This window comes from Euleptes europaea, chromosome 7 (assembly GCF_029931775.1).
Source record: "Euleptes europaea isolate rEulEur1 chromosome 7, rEulEur1.hap1, whole genome shotgun sequence".
In the NCBI taxonomy this organism is placed as follows: domain Eukaryota; kingdom Metazoa; phylum Chordata; class Lepidosauria; order Squamata; family Sphaerodactylidae; genus Euleptes; species Euleptes europaea.
Genome location: NC_079318.1, coordinates 76,688,463 through 76,712,694, shown reverse-complemented (window position 1 = coordinate 76,712,694; position 24,232 = coordinate 76,688,463). Strand labels below are relative to the sequence as shown.

General features: G+C 46.3%; 1 protein-coding gene across 2 annotated transcripts in view; it reads left to right on the top strand.

Moving 5' to 3' along the window:
• The window catches only part of OTOF (otoferlin), a 181,659-nt gene that overhangs the window by 80,356 nt on the left and 77,071 nt on the right, over positions 1 to 24,232 (top strand). Inside the window, exons 6-7 of one of the 2 annotated variants that reach the window (XM_056852336.1) lie at positions 18,034 to 18,081; positions 19,310 to 19,342. The exons of the other annotated variant lie outside the window; for it this stretch is intronic. Coding sequence (XP_056708314.1) covers positions 18,034 to 18,081; positions 19,310 to 19,342 — 81 coding nt within the window. The remainder of the gene's footprint in view (positions 1 to 18,033; positions 18,082 to 19,309; positions 19,343 to 24,232) is intronic. 2 annotated transcript variants of the gene reach the window in all.

Below are 24,232 nucleotides of genomic sequence, written 5' to 3'. Positions count from 1 at the left end.
AATGCCCATATTTACCTGTATGGATATTCAGCTTATTTGAGATTTCCCAGAAAAAAACAGGCCCTATAAACCCAAACCCGAAATTTGCTGATTTATTTCTTTGTTTTTGGTACAACCCTATTAAGCACAATTGTGTCTCTTGCTCCAAAAACCGGCACTGGAGGTATGAGCAGCACTGACAGTTGCCGCTGATAAAGTCAGTATGAGCTACTTTTGTATATGATGCCCTCTAGTGGCCAGTTGATGTGCAAAAATGTCCTTGGAGGGCATATTCCTTTTCTGTTTGCAGAGTTGGGAGAAATACCAGGGAGAGGGATTTGAGGGAGTGAATCAGCATACCGGAGGAGGGATTATTGAAGCCTTCTCACCTGCAAATGTTCCCCTTCCACCAATGGCTGTTCCCCCCTTCCCCACAGCTAGACTAACTTCCAGTCTAGCTCCTGGCTGGGCAAAAAATAGCTAAAACTGGTCAGAAAATGGGAGAAATGTCCAGGAATGTTTGGAGAGAAACCAGGGAAAGGGAGATCCATGTTTGCTTTGTAACATACACTTCTCTCCTGAGTGTTTCATTGAACATACTGACAATGCCTACATGAACTGGAAAGAGACCATCACAGCCTTTCAGGGTTATGACTGTACACACCTTTAGCCATTTTGTTGCATGCACAAGAAAAAAATACATGCAAACTGGCTTGGCTTTTGCACAATAATTTGGACATTCTATCTATTGGGTTAACACATCTCTGCTTCTCAGCTCACCCTATTGGCCCTCTCCCATCCATTGTGTGTGCCAAATGGCAATTCCGAAATGTGCAGAAACAATTAGATCATGACCCCTTCTCCATGCGGTAAATATTTGAGATAAGCTGATGGTCCATGAGGAACTGTGTGTGGGGAGAGGAAGGGAAACAGTTAGGAAATCCCCCCTATACACACCTTGATCTCCCCTTCCAAGACTCTAAGGCAGGGGTGTCGAACTCATTTGTTACGAGGGCCAGATATGACATAAATGTCACTTGGTCAGGCCGGGCCATGCCTCACCAGTCCAAATTGGGATTGGGAAAGGGTGGCTGCCTCGGCTGGCTCATGGGCCAGATAAAAGCTCTCAAGGGGGCGATATGTTTGACACCCCTGCTCTAAGGTATCAGAGGGTTGATTTTCTGGATTTGCTCAGTCCTTATAAGGGTGTTGTGGCAGGGGAGTCTTTTCCATTTGGTTGATTTACAAAGTCACTTTTTTTCTGAAGACCTGGGAATCCTTGAATGTGGGTGCGTGGGTTTTGCTGTTTCCATGATTGCCATGGGAGCAATCCACTTTCATACTAGATGTTCTGATTTTAATTATAGCTGTATGGGGTTTTTTAGGTGGGCTGCCTTGCGAACTGAATTGTCTGGCTGAGAGCATGGTGTATAAATGCCTAAAATAAATACAAATAAACTTGGGCTTATTTCATAATTCTGAAATGGGCTAGCCAAAATGCCATGCAAAGGGCTCTTGAGAAATATAAAGTAAAGAATGGTGGAAAGTGCCATTAAGTAATAGCCAACTTATGGCAACCCTATAGAGTTTTCAAAGCCAGAGTTGTTCAGAGGTGGCTTGCCATTGCCCGCTTCTGTGCAGCAACCCTGGACTTCCTTGGTAGTCTCTCATCTGAGTACCAACCAGGGCCAACCCTGTTTAACTTCTGAGTTCTGACAAGATTGGGCTAGCCTGGACCATCCAGGTCCGGGCAAGAAGTAGAGAATAGAGAGGTTGGATTTTTAGTGATTGCAAATTAAAGAGCCCCGTTCACACACAAGATAGGCTGGGAGCATTCAACATCCCGTTTCCTGAATGATGGGTAATCCAGATCTCCTACCCAAGAGAGCCAGTGTGGTGTAGTGGTTAAGAGCAGTGGTTTGGAGTGGTGGACTCTGATCTGGAGAACCGGGTTTGATTCTCCACTCCTCCACATGAGCGGCGGAGGCTAATCTGGTGAACTGGATTTGTTTCCCTGCTCCTACACACAAAGCCAGCTGGGTGACCTTGGGCAAGTCACACTCTCTCAGCCCCACCTACTTCACAGGGTGTCTGTTGTGGGGAGGGGAAGGGAAGGTGGGGAAGGGAAGGTGATTGTAAGCTGGTTTGATTCTCCCTTAAGTGGTAGATTCTTCTTCTTCTTCTTCTTCTTCTTCTTCTTCTTCTTCTTCTTCTTCTTCTTCTCAGAGACAAGTTTGCTGGGCTGCCTTAGCATTTAGGCCTACCACGAGTCTTGCTCCTCTTACTGCTGCCTGCCCTTGTCAGGTTCATGAGCAGCCCATTGAAAACCTCCAAGAGTTACCTTCTTTGTTTTGCCACTCACTCTCACAGGCAGGAAGAAGATGAGATGTATTACCACAGCGATGATGAACTTCTGGGCGAGGGAGACACCATCAGCCAAGGCTCCCTCAACGCGAGGTATGCAGCCCAGCCCTGCCTGCCTGGGCCTGCAGTGTGGATTGCTGTGCTGGAGCCAGTTGAAATTTTACACCTTCTGTTTTTGCAGAGAAATCTTACCAAGTGAGGAATCCCTGGAGTTATTCTTGGTTGTGTGTGTTTTCACAAGTGCAGACTCACACAATAAATGAAGAGATGCAGCCATGGGGGGGGGGGAAACCATTAGTACAGCTTCTGTCTGTCAGCACATAGGTTTATGAGAAGGTGGAATGATTACAGGGGTCTCTCATTGCACAGTGAGATTTCTCTGTCCAGAAAGGATTTGTGTAAACCCCTGCAAAGAGTATGTAGTGTGGTGTGGTTTGGTGTGGTGTTCAAGCGTGTGGGTGATGGACTCCGTTGATGGACTCCTGCAATGATGGAATAGCTTGGAGGGGAACGGTGCTGTAATAGTCCATCTCATGGCAACAGAACTTTTCAGGCAGTGGTCATGGAGCAAGCAGCCCCTGGCTGATGAGGATTGGAATGTGACCCATGGCCTGTTTCAACCAGGAGCTTCTAGCATGTCTTTCTGACAGGACCAGGGCAGACTCATGGATGGAAAAAGTGTTGGGTAGTTGAGTCCTCCAGCACCCATATTTTCTGCTGTGACTGGCAGTGGCTCTCCAAGTTTCAGGTGGAGAAAGGTCCTATTCCAACAACTGTGATCTGAGCTCCTTCAACGAGAAATGCCGGTGGCTGAAGCAGCCGGGACCTTCTGCGAGCCAAGCAAGTACTCTGGCTGTAAGCCCCGGCCTTCTCCCCCTGCCCCAGTCCAGACTCAAACAACCATTGGAAGGTGCTCCAGAAATAACTACACACTCGTGTCTGAGATTGTGCCCCATGCTTGTGAGACCTTTCTGCAGTTCCTGGTCCTGCCCAGTCTTGGTTGCCTTCCCACCACAACTGTTCACAGCAGAATGAAGGATTTCCTCCTGGCTGGCTGTCAGCAACCAGAGAGACGTCAGGAAGACCAAGGCTGAGAATCCTATTGTGCTCCTGAACAATCGGGCTGCACTCCTGGATGTAGCTGTTACCATGGCAATGAAAAGGGCCTCTGTAAAGTTATCTCCCACCTCTGCACTTCTTTTTATATTGTTTGTTGACAACGTGCTTTCGAGAGCATGAGGGGGAGAAGGGGAGCCCTACTTTTTTCTTCCTCCTGGTGGGGTGATGATAATTGTGCTCCCCACCTTTTCCACCAGTATATTTATTCAGTAATTTGAAACAGTCGTCAGCTGATCTCTCTGTACAAAGATGTCTAAAGTGGCTGCATGCCTTGTGCACCATAAAATACCAATCATAGAACACTATATAAAATGTAATATAACAGCAGAAAATATAGTATCAGTTAAACAGCAGGTTAAAACAGCTAATAAAGAAAGCCATATGACAATATCTGAAGTTACCTTTGGATTGCCAGCAACCTGGAGGGAAAAAATGCCTTGCCCCTTTAACAGAGGCTTAATGTGTGGAAATGGGCATGTAAAGCTTTTCATGGCACAAAGGTGAGTAACATCACCTGGTAAATATGTGTGTGAGAGTGTAAATTGCTATCAAGTCACAGCTGACTTCTGGCAACCCCAGCAAGGGGCTTTCCAGGCAAGTGAAAAGCAGAGGTGCTTTGCCATTGCCTTCCTCTGCAGAGCCTTCCTTGGTGGTCTCCCTCCCATGTACCGACCCTGCTTAGCTTCCTAGATCTGACGGGCTATACCATGCCACCTTCCCTTCTCACCTGGCAAATAACATCACATTAAGTCTCTGTTAAAGGGGCAGAGCCTTCCCCCCCCCCCCACCAGGTGGTTGGCAATCCTAACACTTACTGAATATCATTGGAACATCTGGAGAGACCCTTCAAGGCTTCTGGCCCTGATCTGTATTATATTTTTTATCAGGAGCAGACTGGGAAGTGAAACTGGAGCCAGCCAAGCCAAGTGGCCCCTGTGGTGCTAGAAGGCAGCGTTGCAGGGCCACTGAGCTCCGCAGTGCCAACACTTACAGCGCATTCCTGAAAGGAATGCCTGCGCTGGGCTTAGGAGGCAAACTAGAGGCGTTGCCTCCTAAGGAGGTTTCGGCGGTGCTGAAACCTCTGCCCAGTGCAAAAAACCCGTGCAACCCTCATAGGGTTGCACAGGAGACACGCCATCAAAAAGCTGGCGTATCTCCCCCCCCCCAAAAAAAAGGTGTTCTCGAGCCGTTTTGGCTCGGGAGGCCGACTAACATCAACCCCGCCCCCAGCCAGTGCCAGAACACCCCAGGAACGCCTCCCAGGGTGTTCGAGAACGCCTACCAGCTCACCGCTGTGGCCTGTGCCGGCGGCCAGAGGCCGGCAGGAGGCTGCGGTGGCGTCCGGGCCCAGTGCTGCCGCGGCGGCAGCTGGGGATCAACATCTGGGCCTGCACGCCGACACTGGGGTCACTCACGCCGGTGTGGGCTCCTGCGCCGGCGGAGGCCTTTGAGGAATGTGCTGATAGTGTTAGCTTACCCATTTCTCCCCCCTGAAAATAGGCAGCAGTGTGAGAAAAGACAGTTGGTGAACTGACACCAGTTACTATTGCTGATGAAGCCATGTGGCCCCTGAGGTTCTAGCAGAGTTGCTGGAGCTTGGTTATGCCTGCTCCTGGCTGCCCGTGGTTCTCCAGGGCAGTGGCCCACTGGGAAATTTCCCTGCCAGTTAAAGGGCCAGTCCACCCCTGAGTTTTACCCTGCCCTTTCTTGAAGAAGCTCAGGATGGCATGCATGGTCTCTTCTCCCTCCACCCTTTGATTTTCTCTTCATGCCAACCCTCTGAGGTGGGTTGGGCTGAGTGAGTGAAAGAGTGGCCCAAGAGCACCAAGAGAGCTTCATGTCAGAGTGGAGATTTGAACTCAGGCTCCCTCAGTGCTAGTCTAGGATTCTCACCGCTACACCGCTGCACCATGTTGGGGGGTGGGGGGAGAAGGTGTGGAGGAATTATACATGAGACCTTCTACATACAAAGCATGTGCCCTACACTGAGAGCCAGCATGGAGTAGTGGTTAGGAGCAGTGGGTTCTATCTGGAGAACCAGGTTTGATTCCCCACTCCTCCACATGAGTGGCAGACTCTAATTTGGTGAACCGGGTTTGATTCCCCACTCCTACACATGAAGCCAGCTGGGTGACCTTGGGCTAGTCACTCTCTCAGCCTCACCTACCTCACAGGGTGTCTGTTGTGGGGGGAGGAAGGGAAGGTGATTGTAAGCCAGTTTGAGACTCCTTAAAGGTAGAGAAAAGTGGGGTATAAAAACCACACCAGTGGTGCTGTGGTACCCAAATAATCCTCAGTGGTTAACAAAAAACCTTCTTGGCTGATTAGTCAGGAGATGAAGGCTAGGTACTTTCACAATTATAGAGTTAAGGACTGGGGCTAGAGAGTCATCACCCCACCTCAGAGCCTTTGATACGCATCCTTATGACAAAATTAGACTTCAGTCTGGAAGGGACTCAGATGGAGCCCCTCAATTCTAGCCCCTATCCCAAGACTGGGGTCCTCTCTGGAATGCATCTCTGACAGATGCCAGTGCAGATTTCTTTCAGAAACTGCCAATGAAGAAGATTTTACCACTTCCACAGGCAATGTCTTCCGCTAATGGGTCCAATATAGCAGAATCCTCCAGGAAGTTCTTCTAATAGAATGGGAGAACATCCACATTACAATTAATGGGGCTTTCATGCTGTTGAAAGCCATATCCTTGAGGGTAGGGTGGCCAGCTTTGGGTTGGGAAATACCTGGAGATTTTGAGGGTAGAGCCTGAGATAGGCATGGTTTGGGTAGGGGAAGGACTTCTATGGGGTGTAATGCCATTACAGTCCACCTTCCAAAGTGGCCATTTTCTCCAGGTGAACTGATCTCTGTCACCTGGAGATCAGTTGTAATAGTGGGAGATTGCCAGCTACCACCTGGAGGTAGGCGACCATGTTTGGGGGCCAAAATTGAAAACCTATAGAACCAAAAGTAGTTCAACTGTTGAGACACAATGAAGAAATGTCAGTGGGTTTGGGCACTGCACATGTAAGCAAAGAGGAAGTTAGAGTGATGTGATGGTTAAGGAGGTTGACTAGGACTTAGGAGCCCTGGGTTCAATTCTCCACTCAACCACTGGATGAAGCTGGGCCAATCACTCCCTCTCTCTCTCAGCCTACCCTACCTCACAAGATGGTTGTGGGGTCAAAATGGAGGAGAAGGCAGTCATGTGTGTTGAGTACCACATGGAGATAAAGATATAAGAGAAAGACAGAAGGTGGTTCACATGCGCATTTTTGGGCATGTTGTGTCTGCCTTCTCACCGCACTGTAGGCAGCATGTCTGAAAGTGTCGGCATGCCTAGCTGTGGGGGTAATTAGCATGGTGGAGACACTCAAGGCAGATACGAATCAGGGCATGGCTGTGTCACATGCCTGTTTTCGCTTCAAGGATCACTGCTTGAGAGCCCACATGCACGCTGGGAAGAGACAATCACATATTGCTGATCCTTTCCCTGCTGTTTGTTACATTCATTTACTCTGCGGTGGCCAGTCCAGCACAGATTTAAAAGCCAAGAGTGTTTTTGTTCCTTCGGCTAAACACATTCTAGAGAAGGGGGAGCCCAAATTGCTGTACAATATGTTATTGACCCTTCAAAATCTTACCAGCATATGAAGAAGGCAGGCTGTGCACCCCATGGTGTCTTATGGTGTCTTACTGTCCATACACCAGCATTTACACATGGAGACAATAACTGTTCTTTCTGCCCACCCACCCTTTTTTATGAAGTAAATAAATGCATTTCTAGAGGTTCCGGTGAAGTGGCTGCAATCTAAAGAATTGCAATTTTCCTGCTCCTAAGTGCACAATGTTGGCTTGACTCAGAACCTGCTTGGTATTTATGAGCTTTCCTGCTGAATTTTTTTAAAAAAATAGCATGTCCTGTTTTCCGAGAGCTCTTCCCTGGCATGTTATGTTAGTGCATGCGCACTGGTGGTGTCATTAACATATTTCTCATTAGGTGCTGTGGTTTGATCTTACTTTCCTTGCACTCATTCCACTCCACAGCACCAGCTTCAGAGGACAGCAGCTTAAAAATTCAGTTGCTCCCTTCCCTCAAACAAATATACTCTGGAAACACGGGAGGAGGTTAGATTTGGATGGGAGACATGCAGCATTCGCAAGAAGCAATCGTGAGGCTTGTCACAGACAGTAAAGATACTTACCAAACAACACACTCGATTGGGTACACTACTTTCCTGGGAGTAAGCTCTGTTGAGTAACATGGGACTTAGTTGTGATTAGGCCTACTTAGGCTTGCTCCGCTAGTACTACTCAAGTAGTTCACAACATTCAAACAGAGTTTCTCTGACAGAAAGGGTTAATGCTAAAGATCTACTGGGCATGTGCTAAAGCAGTTGGTGGTGAGTGCCTGAAGGTCACTGCAGATGCACAGAGCCTCGTTCAGCTTTGCATGAGAAGCACTTCTGGAGGAAATGGCGCTCCATTGGTGGTAGTCAGGGTTGCCAACCTCCAGGTAGTAGCTGGAAATCTCATGGTATTACAGCTGATCTCCAGATGATAGAGATCAGTTCACCTGGAGAAAATGGCCGTTTTGGCCACTGGACTCTATGACATTGAAGTCCCTCCCCAAACCCCTCCCCCCTTAGGCTCCGCCCCAAAAATCTCCAGCTGACAACTGTAGAGGTAATGAGCAAAAATAACTCTTTTGGACCAGACCACAGCTTAAGGGACACCAGTACTCCGAGAACAGCTGTAGCACAGTGGTTGAGAGAATGAGACTCTGCTGGGGTGTATCTAGGGTTGCCAGGTCCCTCTTTGCTACCAGAGGGAGGTTTTTGGGGTGGACCCTGAGGAGGGCAGAGTTTGGGGAAGGGAGGGACTTCAATGCCATAGAGTCCAATTGCCAAAGCAGCCATTTTCTCCAGGTGAACTGATCTCTTTTGGCTGGAGATCAGTTGTAATAGCAGGAGATCTCCAGCTAGTCCCTAGAGATTAGCAACCCTAGGTGTATCTGAGCACCTGTGGTGGAGAGCGATGGGGTCCCGCCTTCCTTGCTCAGATGCAACCTTACTCCGGGCTGCTTTGGGTGAAGGAATAGGGTCTTAGAATTCGGTGTGGTTTGGGACTAACCTGTGAACCAGGATGTCCCCTGTTCAAATCTTGCCCCCCACCTACAAAGTGACTAACTGGCCTTAGACAACCTACAGCCTGCAAGCAATAATGTTCCCTCCTGCAGTATAGAATTAATAATAGTGACCTATTTGGTAAGGATCATGAAGAGGTACATGCAGCACTCTGAATACAATAAAAAGCTAAGTGTAATTATTTTATCTGGGACAGTGGAACACAGCAGTATTTTTCTCCCTCCGCGTTTCTGCATTCAGCTCTGCTAGCTCAGTTACTTGTGACTCTGTCCAGGGAGAGAGCAGAGAGACAATCAGCCAAGGATTCCAGGGAGGTTTCGTGGCTCCTGCAGACTTCATTAAAGAATCATTTGCCGTCTGTGTTTCCAACATTTTTCGAGAAGAGGTCTCATTAGTCAGCTAATTTTCTCTCCCGCCGGGAGGAAAACCAACCAATCCTGGAACGAAAATAATGGGTAAATAGCACAGCAGAGCCTGGGCAGATCAGCAGCTGGCCCATGAAGGGGATTTCTGTGTTTCATCAACATGGTCGGTCCATCCATTTATGTTCTCAGGTAGTACGGCAGACTGACAAGGATTCCAGGCTGGGCACGTACAGCATTTCAGGAAGGATCTAATTGATTGTCCCAGAATTCAAAATTCATAAGCAGACACCATTTTAATAGCATTAGACTTTTATCTAATTTTGTAATTTATATTAGTTTTGTGGTTTTATTAAGTCAGATAATTTTATGTATAACTTCTGGCTGGTCAAACAGACCGTATCAATAAACTAATGAACGAACTAAAATAAGCAGACAAAAGCAACCGGAACATCCACAGAGCCAAGACCAAAATTTTCAGTTACCAAATGACAATGCCATTTATTGACAATCTGCTGATTAGAGACTGCCGAAGGTCATAGAATCAGCATTGCTTACAAAAGGCTAGATGGCTACATGCCCTCCTGAGAGGGAGGTCCCTGAGAAGTCCCTGAGAGGGAGGGCATCTTGGCCATCTTGTGGGCATGGAGTAGGGGTCACTGGGGGTGTGTGGGGGAGGTAGTTGTGAAATTCCTGCATTGTGCAGGGGGTTGGACTTGATGGCCCTGGTGGTCCCTTCCAACTCTATGATTCTATGATTGTGTCCCTATCTCATTACTTTTTATTATTATTACCTAGTTATTTCCTGCCGCATTGTACTAGCTTTCTGCAAAAAATTTTTATCAAAGCAGCATAGGCAGCAAAGAATCCTAATTCCTCCTGTGATGCCAGTTGGCATCCATCTGCTTGTTGGCATCATTGGTTTTGCTTGTGAATACCAGACTGGATGATTGGTGGCAGGACCAGGTCTTGAATCCTTGGACGCTGCTCAGTAGCTGCAGAAGGAGCCAGCTGTGGGAATGAGAAAGGGGAAGGTGTGATTTGTAATGAGGAAGCAACAGGTAGGAATGTGGTACTTACAATATGATACGATAAAAGTTTATTGTTTGTGGCCAAAGGCCATCACAATCTGTCATACAAAACCCAGTCATAAATAATAACATTATTAATAGTCTGATAAAAAAAGGTAGTAATTAAATGCAATAAACACCCTAATGACATACAGCTTTAGCTTGGATTGTCTTGGCTGCTAAGGCAAAGAGTGACACTTTATAGCAAACAACTGGATCGATGTCTGAGAGGAGAAAGAGCAGCTTCTCTGGATCTGAAAAAAGATTTAGGCCCTTTAGAAACGCTGTGAGAAATTTAGATCTGGGCCCTGTATAAAGAGGACAGAATAAAGTATAATGCGTTAGGTTTTCTGGAACTGCGGCTCCACAAATACCTAGACGAGAGGCAGAATGTGGTACTTAACAGGAGTGTGTTGTGATCCTTGTAAAAGTGTAGGTTAGCCCTGATGATGCGATTGTAGTGTTTGCGTGTTAATTTGCATGCCTGAATGTGGATCTGAGTTTGCCTGTGCGTGGCCAGATTAATTCCAGGATGTCACCAGGTGGGTGCTATCCAGGTCTGCTTCCACACCGAGGTTGTCTCCACATTGGCATCCAAAATCCATACTGGAGTGCTTTTTTTGTTTTTGATTTGGGAGGAGCATCCACACAACATGATGCTCTCATTGTTCTCCACTTCTCCTACCCCTGTCCTGTGAAAGCCCTTTTCCAATCCTACTTTGCCACAGTCTTTTTGGGAAAAGCCCAATCTGGGCAGGAAGGTGAGCATTTTCAAAGGTGCTGCCCACTTTGGACTGAAATAGAAACATGGTTTTGATGTAATTCACCTGAGTGGGGGCTAGTCATTCACTCCCCTTTCCCCCTGGATGTAACACCAGTAATCCCTGGAGAGCAAAGTTCACACCTGAACTGACATCTTAAGGGCAATTCTTTCATATTGGTGAAGAGTCAACCATGTCATTGAGCTCCAGAGATCAAGGTTATTCTGCCTTTAACCTCTTGAGATATGTGTTTTAACTGCATTTCTGTGTTTGCATATGCTAATGGTCCAGTTTGGGAGAAGATGGAGAAGACTATGAAGGGTAAATATAGTGTGTTGTGGAGCATGAACAAGCATAGAAAGGATCTTAGGAAAGATAATTAACACCTTTTTCTCAATTATTTATAATGTGTTCCACCTCCACGGCAAAGCACCTTCCATCCTTACAGAAATAGCTGGTATAAGGTGGCCACTCCTGATTCCAGTGTGCAAATAGCCATAAATTTTTGTTGAGGTGCCCATCTTACAGTTTGGGAAGTAATGCATATCCATATGGTCACAAAAGCGCCATGGATATGTAGCAAGCCTATCACAAAGTTGGGACTTTTGGAATCCATGGGTTGGCAACTGCTGGTTTAAACAAAAATACTTAGATGATGCAAGGTATTTCCCCACCAAATACTGTCATTTTTCACATTTCTAAATCTTGCCAATTTTTCAGCTCAGGTTTATGCTTTTGACAAGCTGTCCCTTATTTTGGTGCAGTTAGGGTAGGATTCTTTCGCTTACAGAAAGGTGGTATGTTTGTTGTGCTTGTAGCTATAATGAAAATAGATTAAAGGTTTAATAACTATTTCCAGGGGCCGGGAAAATGGGAGACTGGAAATAGTGCGATGCTATGAAAATATGTAGCAGAGATCAAGAATGTTAACAGTGCAATCCTATGCAGAGTTACTGGAATCAGTGACCTTAGACTGGAGTAACTGTCCTTAGGACTGAACTTGTTAAACACCCAAACATGCTGAAATATGCCCTGTTTAATCCACATCCGTCACAGAAATTCGTAAATGTTTTGCAAATGCATATATATTTTTCAATGTGCAGGTCCTCCCCACCCCGCTTGGGAGGAGAAGGGAGAGAATTTCAATGACTAAAGCAGGTCTTCACCGAATAGAGCCAATTTACATTATGGACTTTAATTAGGTGAAGATACCTTAGACTTTAAATTCTAAAATGTGAACAACAAATCCAGTGTGGTATAGTAATTAAAGTATCAGACGAGGATCTGGGAGACTCAAGTTCAAATCCCCACTCAGCCATGGATGCTTGCTGGGTGGCCTTGGACCAGCCCCTCTCATTCAGCCTAGCCTTTCTTGCAGGGTTGTCGCAGTAATAAAATGGAGGAGGGGAGAACAATGTTGATAGCCATTTTGGGAGAAAATGATAGCATCAATAACTACATTGGGGACAAATACATTTGCTGTGTACATATGTCTCTGTCACATTTTCATCCCATCTTTCTTCCAAGGAGTTCTTCCCTTTCTATTTTATCTGCACAACAACCCTGTGAGGTAGGGTAAGCTGTGACAGAGAGACAGAGAGACTGGCCCAAGGTCACCCAGTCAGCTTCCTGACTGAGTGGGGATTTGAACCCAGGATTTATGGTGGCCCTCTGTTGCACCACCTCATCTTGAGTGTCCTTTCAATGGCAAAAAGAGTTTTGTGTGCTCTCAAGTCGCAGCCGACTTATGGCAACCCAGTAGGATCATAAAATCATAGAATCATAGAGTTGGAAGGGACCACCAGGGTCATCTAGTCCAACCCCCTGCACAGTGCAGGAAATTCACAACTACCTCCCCCACACACACCCAGTGACCCCTACTCCATGCCCACAAGGTGGCCAAGGTGCCCTCCCTCTCATCATCTGCTTAAGGTCATAGAATCAGCATTGCTGACAGATGGCCATCTAGCCTCTTCTTAAAAACCTCCAGGGAAGGTTTAAGAGGAGTTTACCACCTCCCAAGGAAGCCTGTTCCACTGAGGAACTGCTCTAACTGTTAGAAGACAAGAGACTAACTGAGGTGGTTTGCCCTTGCCTGCCTCTGTGCCATGCCCCTGGTCTTCCTTGGTGGTCCAAGTACTAGCCAGGGCTGACCCTGTTTAGCTTCTGAGAGCTGATGAGATCAGGCTAGCCTGTCCATGACCAGGAAATACTCCTGGAAGCTTCCATTCATCGGAATGAGCCTGCTCAGGAGTCCTTTTCCAGTAGATAGTTTCTTCATTTTTATAGGGCCAGGACAGCCAGTCTGCCACCGATGCCAACATCCTTTAAATATTTATGCCAAGCCTCACATGAGTGATGCTTGCTAGCCTCCGGCCCCTTGTTCATTGCTTAAGGCATGGCTTGGACAGGCCAACTTGCTTTGTATTTCCCAGGCAGGAAGAAAGTAAACGCTGAGAAATGTTACCTGATCACTGTTTACTCTTAAAAATTAATGTGTGGGATGTAGCTCTGTAGCTGAATACAATCTGCCCTGGGTGCATTATTAATGCTTCCTTTTCTCTTGCACGATTGCGCTGCGCCTGCCTTGCATTGCACTACTTCGTGTGCCTGCAGTTGGTGGTGTTCTGTTCCCTTTTGGGAGCACTGTCCGTGGTGCTGAATTTGACCTCTAATGCCCCCTTATGGGAACCAAGCTAGACTTTAATTTAAAATGAAGCAGGCAAGCAAGAAGAACAGAACATGACTTTGCATGCACCCAGAGACCTGTAGATCATGCAGGAGTTGTGCTGGCATGCTATTATTGCATTTCATGCACAGTGGCCTCGTTTAACCGTGCAATCCTGAAGCGGGGGCTGGAGCTGTGAGCCTTGCTGGCAGCAGTTTTCTGGCACAAGGCCTCCAGTGCAAGGCAGGCGTAGCCCCATGGAACTCTATGGAAAGTTTCATGGGGCTTGGGGGGATTTGTATTTTCTTTTATTCCCTGCGCCGCTGCAAGCCACACAAAAGGCAACAGTGCGGTGCTGTCCCCAAGAGCTATTGCAAGTACCCCCCCCTTCAGGATTGGGCTACCTATGAGATACTGCACATGTACAAAGCTAGTAATTTCTTATACAAAGCTAGTAAGTTTTTGTACAAAGCTAGTAAGTTCGCCAAGCTGAATGTTGGATCAAACTTTGTGATTTGAATGATCTCAGTTCAATGAGGTGTTCAGGGGAATATATTGATTGTTATAGTTTTAATGATGTTTAGTAACTATGCTTAGTAATTATATTTTACAGTGTTTTGATCTTAAGTATATGTTCGGTATTGTAAATTGATTATTTGCTGTTGTATCATGTATTATTGTCATGGTTAAGCTCAAGACCTTTGGTCAAAGGAGCTAGTAAATAAATGAAAATGGTTTGCAAAAAAAGCTAGTAAGTTCTTGCCCACAAGCATTCTGTTCAGATGTTGTCTTAAGTGTTTAAATCATGCATAATCAGTCCCTTTGACTTAAAAAAAAAACCCAGAAGATAATCCTGTTCTGGCAGAGGTACAGAAGTGTGTGTGAGGGGGGATTGTTTTACCCTTTCTCTTCCTGCTGTTTGGTCAAAATCACCCTCCCGGTGTAGGAGAAAATGTCTCTGGACTGCATCCTTTTTTGTTTAATACCACGAGTAGAAAAATAGTTTGGTGGAGGGCAATTTTGAGTAGAAAAATTGCAGGAAGGGAAAGAATGAAGTGAGTGCATCGTCCAAGACTGCTTTTCAGTTAAACACACACAGAAAAGTCAATGCTGGAAGACTGTTCAAGCATCTCCCATGTAATGTGGTCCTTGGTCTAACCCCCAACATGGCCAAGGCAGAGACAACCTTCTTCCCTAAGAGCTATAGAAAAGAACACCCTCTTGAGTTGTATTGTCTCTGTCACACTAGGAGCGCAAGAGAGCTCACACGGCTGGTGTTGTACTCTGGGTTTAGTTTACAATAAGTATTCAGGACAGATCAAACACAGCCTTTTGGTAGAAACTAACAGTGCAATCCTAAAAAGAGTTACTCCAATCTAAGCCCAGTGATTTCAATGGGTACCCAATTTGGGAGGCAGCCTCACATATTCAGTCTCTTCCTTGGGAGTGGGGAAAATTTTCTTTTGGGATGAGCCAATTCCTTACATATTAAGGGTCCTCTGTAAAAAGGTGAGAGAGAAAGGCCTATGAATGCAACAGCGGTATCCCATTCACAAATCCAGTCTAAATGGAGGTGTGTATGACCCTCTCCTGCCCTGTTTGAGCACATACATGACTAAAGTTAAATGTGTTTTGCAGCCGGAAAGCTTTCATTACCATAGCTGAATTTCCCTTCATATATTTCATGGGTGTGTGTTTTTTTCTCTTCTGTTATCTACCATAGCAAGCTGTCAGGCCTCCAGAATAAGACCCATGACGGCTACAGATCCATAGCCAGGTATTAAAATTCAGTAGAAAACTTCAAAGCAATTTTTTTCATGCTCTTTCTCCCTAGCCTATCCCAGGGTGCCCATATGCAAACTTAGCTCCAGAACCTGAATGCCAAGACTTAGCTCTAGAATTTGTGAAGCCAGCATAGAGATGCAAGGTACAGCATCCATTACTTGGACCACCTATTAAGCTGCAGCCAGACATAAGAAAAGAGCCCTGCTGGATGAAACCAAAGATCCGTCTGACCCAACACCTTATTTCCCAAAGTGGCCAACTAGATACCCCGGGAGTCCCAAAAGAAGGGCGTAAAGAGGCCAACACTTCTGCCTCTTCAACAGCTGGTATTCAGAGGTAGCCTACTTCTGCACATGTAGGTTCCACTTAAGCCATCATGGCAAGTAGCCATTAATGAACATATCTTCTATGAATCTGCCTAATGCCCTTATAAAGCCAATGCCCTACAAAGTTAGTAGTAAGGGTTTCTAGTTCAGAACTATATACCTTTAGTACTACTTTATATGAGAGATTACCCACCTCTCACATCTGGTGGGTCTTTATTGGCTACCAAATTCTGTACGAATCTGAGGTTTTGTAACTGTAAGAAGGGGGAAAGAGTGGGTCAGGAGAAATTCCTCCCAGCATGGTGTAGTGGTTAAGAGTGGTGATTTGGAGCGGTGGACTCTGATCCGGAGAACCGGGTTTGATTCCCCACTCCTCCACATGAGTGGCGAGGCTAATCTGGTGAACTGGATTTGTTTCCCCACTCCAACACATGAAGCCAGCTGGGTGACCTTGGGCTAGTCACACTCTCTCAGCCCCACCTACCTCACAGGTGTCTGTTGTGGGGTGAGGAAGGGAAGGTGTTTATAAGCCGGTTTCATTCTCCTTTAAGTGGTAGAGAAAGTCAGCATATAAAAACCAACTCTTCTTCTTCATCATTGTGCTGATGGTTGAAGGCACTAATGGGGCCAATCTACCAAATGCTGATGTTTCTCAATCTTTCCTTATGGCAGTGGGGATTATGTAAGGCAGTTCGACCTACTCTGTTCCTTGATCAGGCTGGGTTTAGAGAAACTTCCCTTTTCCAGTATGTGCTTCTGGTGAGAATGTGGCTTCCAATTTTACGTACGATATGTGAGCACCAAGACCTAGCATGTTAGTTGCTATTGTAGGCCAACTCAGTGCCGGATTTACGTATAAGCTAAACAAGCTATAGCTCAGGGCCCCACTCTCTTGGGGGCCCCAAAAAAATTTAAAGGGAAAAAAACTGGATGTACATTTCCAAAATATAAGATAAAAAACAAATAAAATAAAACCTACATACAGCAACAGTGTTTTGTGTTGTGTAGGCTCCTATGATGTAAGTAATCGGCCCTGCCTGCAAGCCTGCTCCCTAAAATATTACTGGTTTGCTCATTTGATAAAATACATATTTTGTTATGTGCAAATGGCTTTAGATACCAATTAGGTACATAAATTACCATATAGCATATATTCAACACAAAAACAGCGACAATTTATTGTTGACAAAGGACAGCTGGACATATAAAGGGCCCCATTACCTTCAATAGCTTAGGGCCTCATCAAACCTAAATCCGGCCCTGGGCCAACTAATCCAGAGTAGAGGGCTACGGTCTCTCATCCCTGTGGGGCTGGGGATTCTGTTGACCAGCAAGTGAGCAGGCTGATGGAAATTGCACATTTGGCCCTAATGACTTGGTTCCTCCCATTTCACCATTTAACAGTGATGTGAATCAAGACTCCAGGTATGTGCTGGCCCACTCAGTTGTTCTGAGCATGGTGTGACATGGAGGGTTGCATGCTTTTAGAAGTGATATACAAAATCAAGGGGTCCACAAATTCGGGCTGGCCTTGGTGGCCAGCGAAGCTGGCTGCTCACCTTTGACCAAGGTTGGCATCTTGTCTCTGTCATGACATTGAGTTCCAAAGGAGCTCTGAGTGGTTCTGAAACCCAAAGCAACTGCGGCAAGAAGGCACTTCTTCCCAGTTCCCATCTTCATGCTACCCAGGTGAGGGATGGGAAGACTCACGCCAAAACCACAGCCGTTGGATTTGCAGACCCCTCGCCAGAGTTCATGAAGGCTTGCTAGTATCAGTCCCAGCATGACCAACTCTTTCCATCTGCCCTGAACATGCCAACAATATTTTGAGCTGTGTGTTGTTAGAGGGGGGAGTTAGGAATGTACTGTTAGCGATGGTGGACACGGTATTGCATTCAAGTCTCACAATGCGACGGGGGGGGGGGGAAACCACCCCTAAACCAAGTAATCATATATTATTTAACTTGCTCAATATTTTTTTTAAGTAATGCCTGGTGCTTATCGATCATCTTTGCCCTCCCTCTTTGAGTAATAAGAGAATAAATTATACAAAGCAGCAAAAATGACAATTTTTTTTAAAGCCCACTTAATTTACATGTCTTATGTGGCTTAATAGACGTCTGTGTTGTTGTTGAGGCTATTTTTATTGTTTGGGGGGGGGGGTTAGTAACTTAAGTGTGCAGTCCTGATTTTTTGAAAAATCTCTTCTAGCCAAGAGAGCATTCAAAATGCTATGTTGGCTAACCACTCTTTCTACCTTCAACCTGTGTGTGCATTTGCTGTGGTTTTTCAGTAGAGAAACTGCATGATTTGGGGCAGGGGGAGAATAGACTTGCCATAACTGATTTTTGAGTCCCGCTTAAATGTAGAGCCGTACATCTGTGGCAGTTCTGCTTTTGCAGCCAAGTAGAACTTGATTGTTGTTTTCTGATTCATCTTACCTTTGTTCTTTTAGAGATAAGGCTAAGGGGAAAGAGAAGAAACACCTCCATTTGCCATTCAGGTATTGTGATGCTTAGCATCCCTCTTCTCTTCTGCTCAGTTTCCAACTTAAGTTGCTAGTCCTGGGTATCAAATGCTACAGCTTCATGACATTCCTGAATAGCTTGAAAGTTTAGGATGAAGACTGGCAATAGGGGTGGTGGCTGTTTAAGAAAATCCAAACCCTTTCCACCAACACACCAGGAATTCGGTGTGGATGAACAGAGACAAGCCAGTGAATGTTATTGTTGGTGACATCTCTCAACCACCCAAATCTGTGATGTGTTGCCTAACACAGTATAATGGGGTAGGACCAGAATCAGGATGGCTGTTGCTCCCTCCCCTCCCATCAGGTGGGTTTCCTGTGCCTTTTGACAATTATGGGAGAGGCAGAAATTCGAGCAGTGAAGCTTTAGGGGTTGTTGGAAGCACAGAGAAAGGAGCCAACCCTAACCAGATTGGGGGGGGGGATCTGAGTAGTAAATCTTAAGGCACACACAATCGATTTCAAGTGAGACGGAAGTGGCTTGTGAGAGGTGCAAGCTGATGTCTATGGCCTTCTTGGAAACACATCACTCCTATTAACAGAGCCTCCATGGGATCTGTACAGTCATTTCACTTGAGCTCGGGCACCTTTTGTCACTCTCAGTACCATCGGTCCCAGAGACTCATTTCCCAGAGTGGATTCTAATGCTTGGTCACATTGGAGTGCGCCCAAGGGCACTTGTGTACCACGTGAAGTGCAACTGGAGTGGCTCAGCAATTTACACTAAATAAAAGTCAAGGTCAAAAGCCAACTTTCTGCAAAAGCCACCACTGCGGTTAGAAACCCGCTCCAGAATTCATTGCTAGTCACTGTCAACTCCAACAGTTGGCTGATAACCTTAATTTCAAAGAGGAGGCATTTACAGGTTACCAGATCCAGGTGCCACAATGGCTCTTGCTCCTGAAAGAGTCTTTTGCAGTGCAGTCCTAAGCAGAGTTACAACCTTCTAGGCCTTTTGACTTCAACAGAAGGATGTAACTCTGTTTAGGATCGCACTGTTAGCATCTTGCCAAGCACCTGTAGCTTTGGTACTGTTGGGGGGGCAGGGAACTATGCATTCTGCTGAAATTTTCACTTCTTAAAACATTTCATTTATTTGATGATCGGCTTGTGAAGCACCTACCTTATCTCTCATGCGCATTTATGTTTTGCTTTGTTTTTTTCCACTGGGCTCCCTCCTTCCTGTATTGCTCACCCTTCCCAGCAAAGGCAAAGAGAAGACAAAGGGAGATCACAAGTAGGTGTTCTGATGAGCCTCTCCCTGGCTAGCAATCCTCCCCCCTCCCCCCCCCCTCTCTCTCTCTCTCTCTCTCTCTCTCCCTCTCTCTCCCTCTCCCTCTCCCTCTCTCCCTCTCTCTCGCCTGCTTCTCCTTCCTTCAGGGTTATAAGGGGGGGGGTTGCAACTTGGAGAAGCTCACTGGTATGTTGGGGATTCAAACTGGCCTGTGGGTGAGATCGGCTCTGTTCTCAACCATTCATTGTAGCCCTCCAAATGCCAGCAGCTACCTATAACATCTTTAAATTTTAACCTAAACTTTAAAAAAAAATATAGCATACAATGGGAAAACAAGAAAAGGTAATTTGGAGAGTGCCTGCTGTTGTTTTGGCAATAATCCTGTCACGCTAGTCTAATCAAATGCTTTCATACCTTAATGAGCAATTATCTGCAACTAACAAAGCCATATCAGAAGCCCTTTACATTTTCATGTTCCGTCTTCTTTGAGGTTTTGAAGAATGTGATTTCTTGTAAGTTGGTTCGCTAAAGGCAGCATCGCATTTTTTTTTATTACTCAGCTCTAGGGCCTCCTTCATCCCTGCTTCTTTTTGTAATTTTGTACTTATAAAAGAATGTAATGATTCTTTCTGGTTTCTAGAATAATGTACTGTTATTAATGGGGCTGTATAGAAATGTGACCATTCCAAAAGCCTCCCCCTGCTTCTCTCAATAACACTGTCCTAGTTTGGATGGGTTCTACGTTTGACGTAAGAGGCCAGTATGACATTGCCCTTGCCCCTCCTACAATAGGGTAGAAGTAAGCCGCAGGAAGAAGGGCGCTTGTCATTGGCCACCATGTGGCCCATCTATGGTTCTTTGCATTGGGAAATGTTTGGAGATTTGGTGGTGGAGCCTTGGGAAGGTCAGGGTTCTAGGAGAGACCTCAGTGAGCTATAATGCCATAGAGTCCACCCTCCAAAGCAGCCATTTTCTCTACAGGAACTAATCTCTGTAGTCTAGAGATCACTTCTAATATTGGGGGAACTCCAGGCCCCAGCCAGAGGTTGGCAAGCCCACACCCATCCCTATTCTGGTCTAGCAGCTGCTGGCACAGGCCTGACATTGGTGGTGTGGGTTTCTACTCCATTGCAAAGATACTCTGCTTCCAATTTTCTGCTTACTCTGAAAGTACATTTGGATATGTGCTGTATCTCCTCCTCAAACGAGATTACTTCGGCCCTTTCCGTGGGAGCTAGAGTTGCCAACTGGTCTGGAGAAAAAAAGTCCCGTCCCTTTAATTGAGGTTTAATGAATGGAAATGGGCAGCTGAAGATTTTCACTTGGTGAAGTTAAACAACATCACCTGATAATTGCTTGCCAACAGGGACAGCTAGAGGGACTAGTTCAAAAGCCAGCAAGTCTATCTGCCATGGAAGTATGCATGCTTGCAAAGTACTACTCTCGGTAGCCATTTGTAGTCATCTGTGTTAACTAAGATATGTTATATGTAAATCTAGTGGATCTTCAGGTTTCAGGGAGGTAGCTGCATTAATCCATAGCAGCCCAACAAGAAAAAGGGAGCTTGTGACATCTTGAAGACCAAACAGATGTCCTGTGGCTGAGACCTGTGTTCCGTTGAAGATGGCAGTGCTCCCCTTAAGGCCAGTGGCCTGGGACAGCCTCTTCCTATGCCAGCTAGGGTTGCCAGGTCCCTCTTTGCCACTGGTGAGAGGGTTTGGGGGCGGAGGCTGAGGAGGGCGGAGTTTGGGGAGGAGAGGGACTTCAATGCCATAGAGTCCAATTGCCAAAGCGGTCATTTTCTCCAGGGGAACTGATCTCTATCAGCTGGAGATCAGTTGTAATAGCAGGAGATCTCTAGCTAGTACCTGGAGGTTGGCAACCCTAATGCCAGCTGCCCCTTCTCTTTGCAGCACCTTTGCTGTGGGTGGCCCATTCGGCTCCCACATACGCAAGGGCATTTGCAGTGGCTGCTCCCACTTTGCGGAATGGCCTTTCAGAAGCAGTCCAGCAGGCCTGGGAGGCTGTTCTGTCTGAGATGGAAATTCATTTGTGGCTTTGTGCTGATGATTTGAAATTATAATTTGCTCACTTGGCAGCTGACCTTTGTTGTTTAAAATGGTTGGATTATGTTTTTAAGCTTATTGGTAAACTGGCTGTGCAAAGTGGGTTTTCCTCTGAGATTGCATGGGATATAGTTTTTAAAGCAAAGACATTTGTTGGCTGGAAGAACCCAGTCCATACCTGTGAGGAAGCAGCCTGTCGTCCACCAAAGCTTATTCTACAAGTCTGTTTGGGCCACAAAACTCTTCTGTTGCTTTCAACCAAGTCTCACATATGCACTGCCGTCCCCCGCCTCCATCATTGTTTTCATGGAGATAGAGCATGATGGGTAGCTGCGTTAGTCTGTCTGTAGCAGTAGAAAAGAGCAAGAGTCCAGTAGCACCTTAAAAACTAACCAAATTTTTGGCAGATACTAGCTGGAGATCTTCTGCTATTTTACAACTGATCCCCAGCCAATAGAAATCAGTTCACCTGGAGAAAATGGCCGGTTTGGCAATTGGATTCTATGGCACTGAAGTCCCTCCCATTCCCATACCCCACCCTCCTTAGGCTCCACCCCCAAAACCTCCCACTGGTGGCAAAGCAGGGCCTGGCAACCCTACTGAAGTATCAGAAGAAGTGAGCTGTTACTCATGAAAGCTCATGTGTGTGTGTGTGTGTGTTAAGTACTGTCAAGTTGCTTTCGACTCATGGTGACCCTATGAATGAAAGTCCTCCAAAATGTCCTATCTTTGACAGCTTTGCTCAGATCTTGCAAATTGAAGGCTGTGGCTTCCTTTATTGAGTCAATCTCATACCCTGAAAGCTCAGACCCTGCCAGAAATATGGTTAGTCTTTATGGTGCTACTGGACTCTTGCTCTTTTCTGTTGTTTTCGTGATCGTGTTTGATATTGTCTTTTCCATATGTTTCTTTTAAAAAAGAATCCCTCCTCAAAATGCATTTCTAGTTATTATAAAGGCGGATTAAGCTCTGAATAATTCAGAGGCAGCCCGTAATCAGATCCATGCCTCCGAGTCCATCTGGAATGCAAGCGGGCGAGGCATCCAACAACCCTGTGGCTCTCTTTCCACCCTGCTAAGCAAGTCACCCTGACTGCATGTTTTCAAATGCCAGTGCAGGGGCAACCGGAAAGGATGGAATGGATCCCAGAGACCTGCAAGCTGGCAGATTCTCAGCCGAGTTCCCAAATCACTGACATTCTTTGTAGGGGCCCAATTCAGGGTGTTCAGGGGCAGGCGCATCACCGGTAGCACCTGCAGTGGTTGTCGTCCTGAGCATCCTTAGCTGTTCTCAGATGTTCTCATCCAATATTCACGAAGGGGACGGTGTCAGTTCTCTGCTGCCGCTGCCAGCTTCCCATCTGCGCCATTCCGTTTCCCTCGGTAGCGGTATTTTAGCAGTAGCAGAAAATGGGGGGCCATGGAGCCTTGGATTAATGTCGCAAGCAGCAAGGAACGGGGTGGGAGTGACCGACGGATCCCAGTTCCCTCTCTCCCTCCCAAAAGAACCCCCAGAGCGAGGGGTCCTGCTTGCCCAAGCCCCCTCTCCTCTGCTGGGATGGTAGCTTCAAGACGAGCATAAAAAGTTTGCCTGATTTGGGACAGGTAGGTGATGAGCTGAGTCCTATTGATTTCTGGAATGTGTGTGCAGTTTGGGGTGGGGGGCATAGGTAAATGCCAGGTGCCAAAGCATAATTGGGTCAAGGGCAGGCATTGGAGGTGGGGCTTCCAGTTTTGCATTACTAAGAGGCTCAATTAGGTAGCTAAATATGCCAAATTGGTGGAAGATGGTGTCAAGTTGCAGCTGATTTATGGTGCCTCATAGGGTTTTCCAGGCAAGAGACATTCAGAGGTGGTTTGCCATTACCTGCTTCTGCATAGCAACCCTGGACTTGCTTGGTGGTCTCCCACCCAAGTACTAACCAGGGCTGCTTGGTTTCTGAGATCTATGAGATTGTGTTAGCCCTGGCCATCCCGGTCAAGGCTATGCCAAATTAGCATCTCTATTATGCCATGGAACAACCAAGGATGTTGTCTTGGAGGAGGTATCTCCATAGGGCTTGAGGGTTCATGTGGAGAGACAGACATTCATAAGATCGTGTGATATAGTCCACCTGTGGAATTGTAACACTTCTTGAATGCACAAGGTGGTGCTCTGGTTGGCTTGTACGAAAGTGTCCCCTATAACAGTCTCCATGTATGCAAAAGGGTAATCACATCCATGGAATGAATGAGGCATCAAATTAAAGCCTGAAATGCATACACAGGCAGAAAAAAATACAGGTCTTACAACATTTCCTCAGAAACTGCCAGTGTGGTGTAGTGGTTAAGAAAGGTGGTTAAGAGGGGTGGACTCTAATCTGGTGAATCGGGTTGGTTTCCCCACTCCTACACACAAAGCCAGCTGGGTGACCTTGGGCTAGTCACAGGTCTCTCTGAACTCTCTCAGCTCCACCTACCTCACAAGGTGTCTGCTGTGGGGAGGGAAAGGGAAGGTGATTGTGAGCCGGTTTGAGTCTTCCTTAAGTTGGCATATAAAAACCAACTCTTCTTCTTCTTCTAAAAGAGGGTGGGGGAGGACACCAGAATGAAACGATGGTAAAAGAAAAACAAAGCAGGTAAAGGCAGGCTACAGCATTTGGAAGCTATAGGCTCATTTGATAGAAGCACGCCCTTCCTCGCCATTGGTTCAGTTGTTGTTATGGGATGTTTAGGAACATTCCAACTGCTCCGAATTGTTTAACAGAAACGACTGTCAACACTCAAGCCCTACGGACAGATGGAGCATTTATTAGGAAGCACAGAAAGGAGGCGGCAGCAGTCATAAC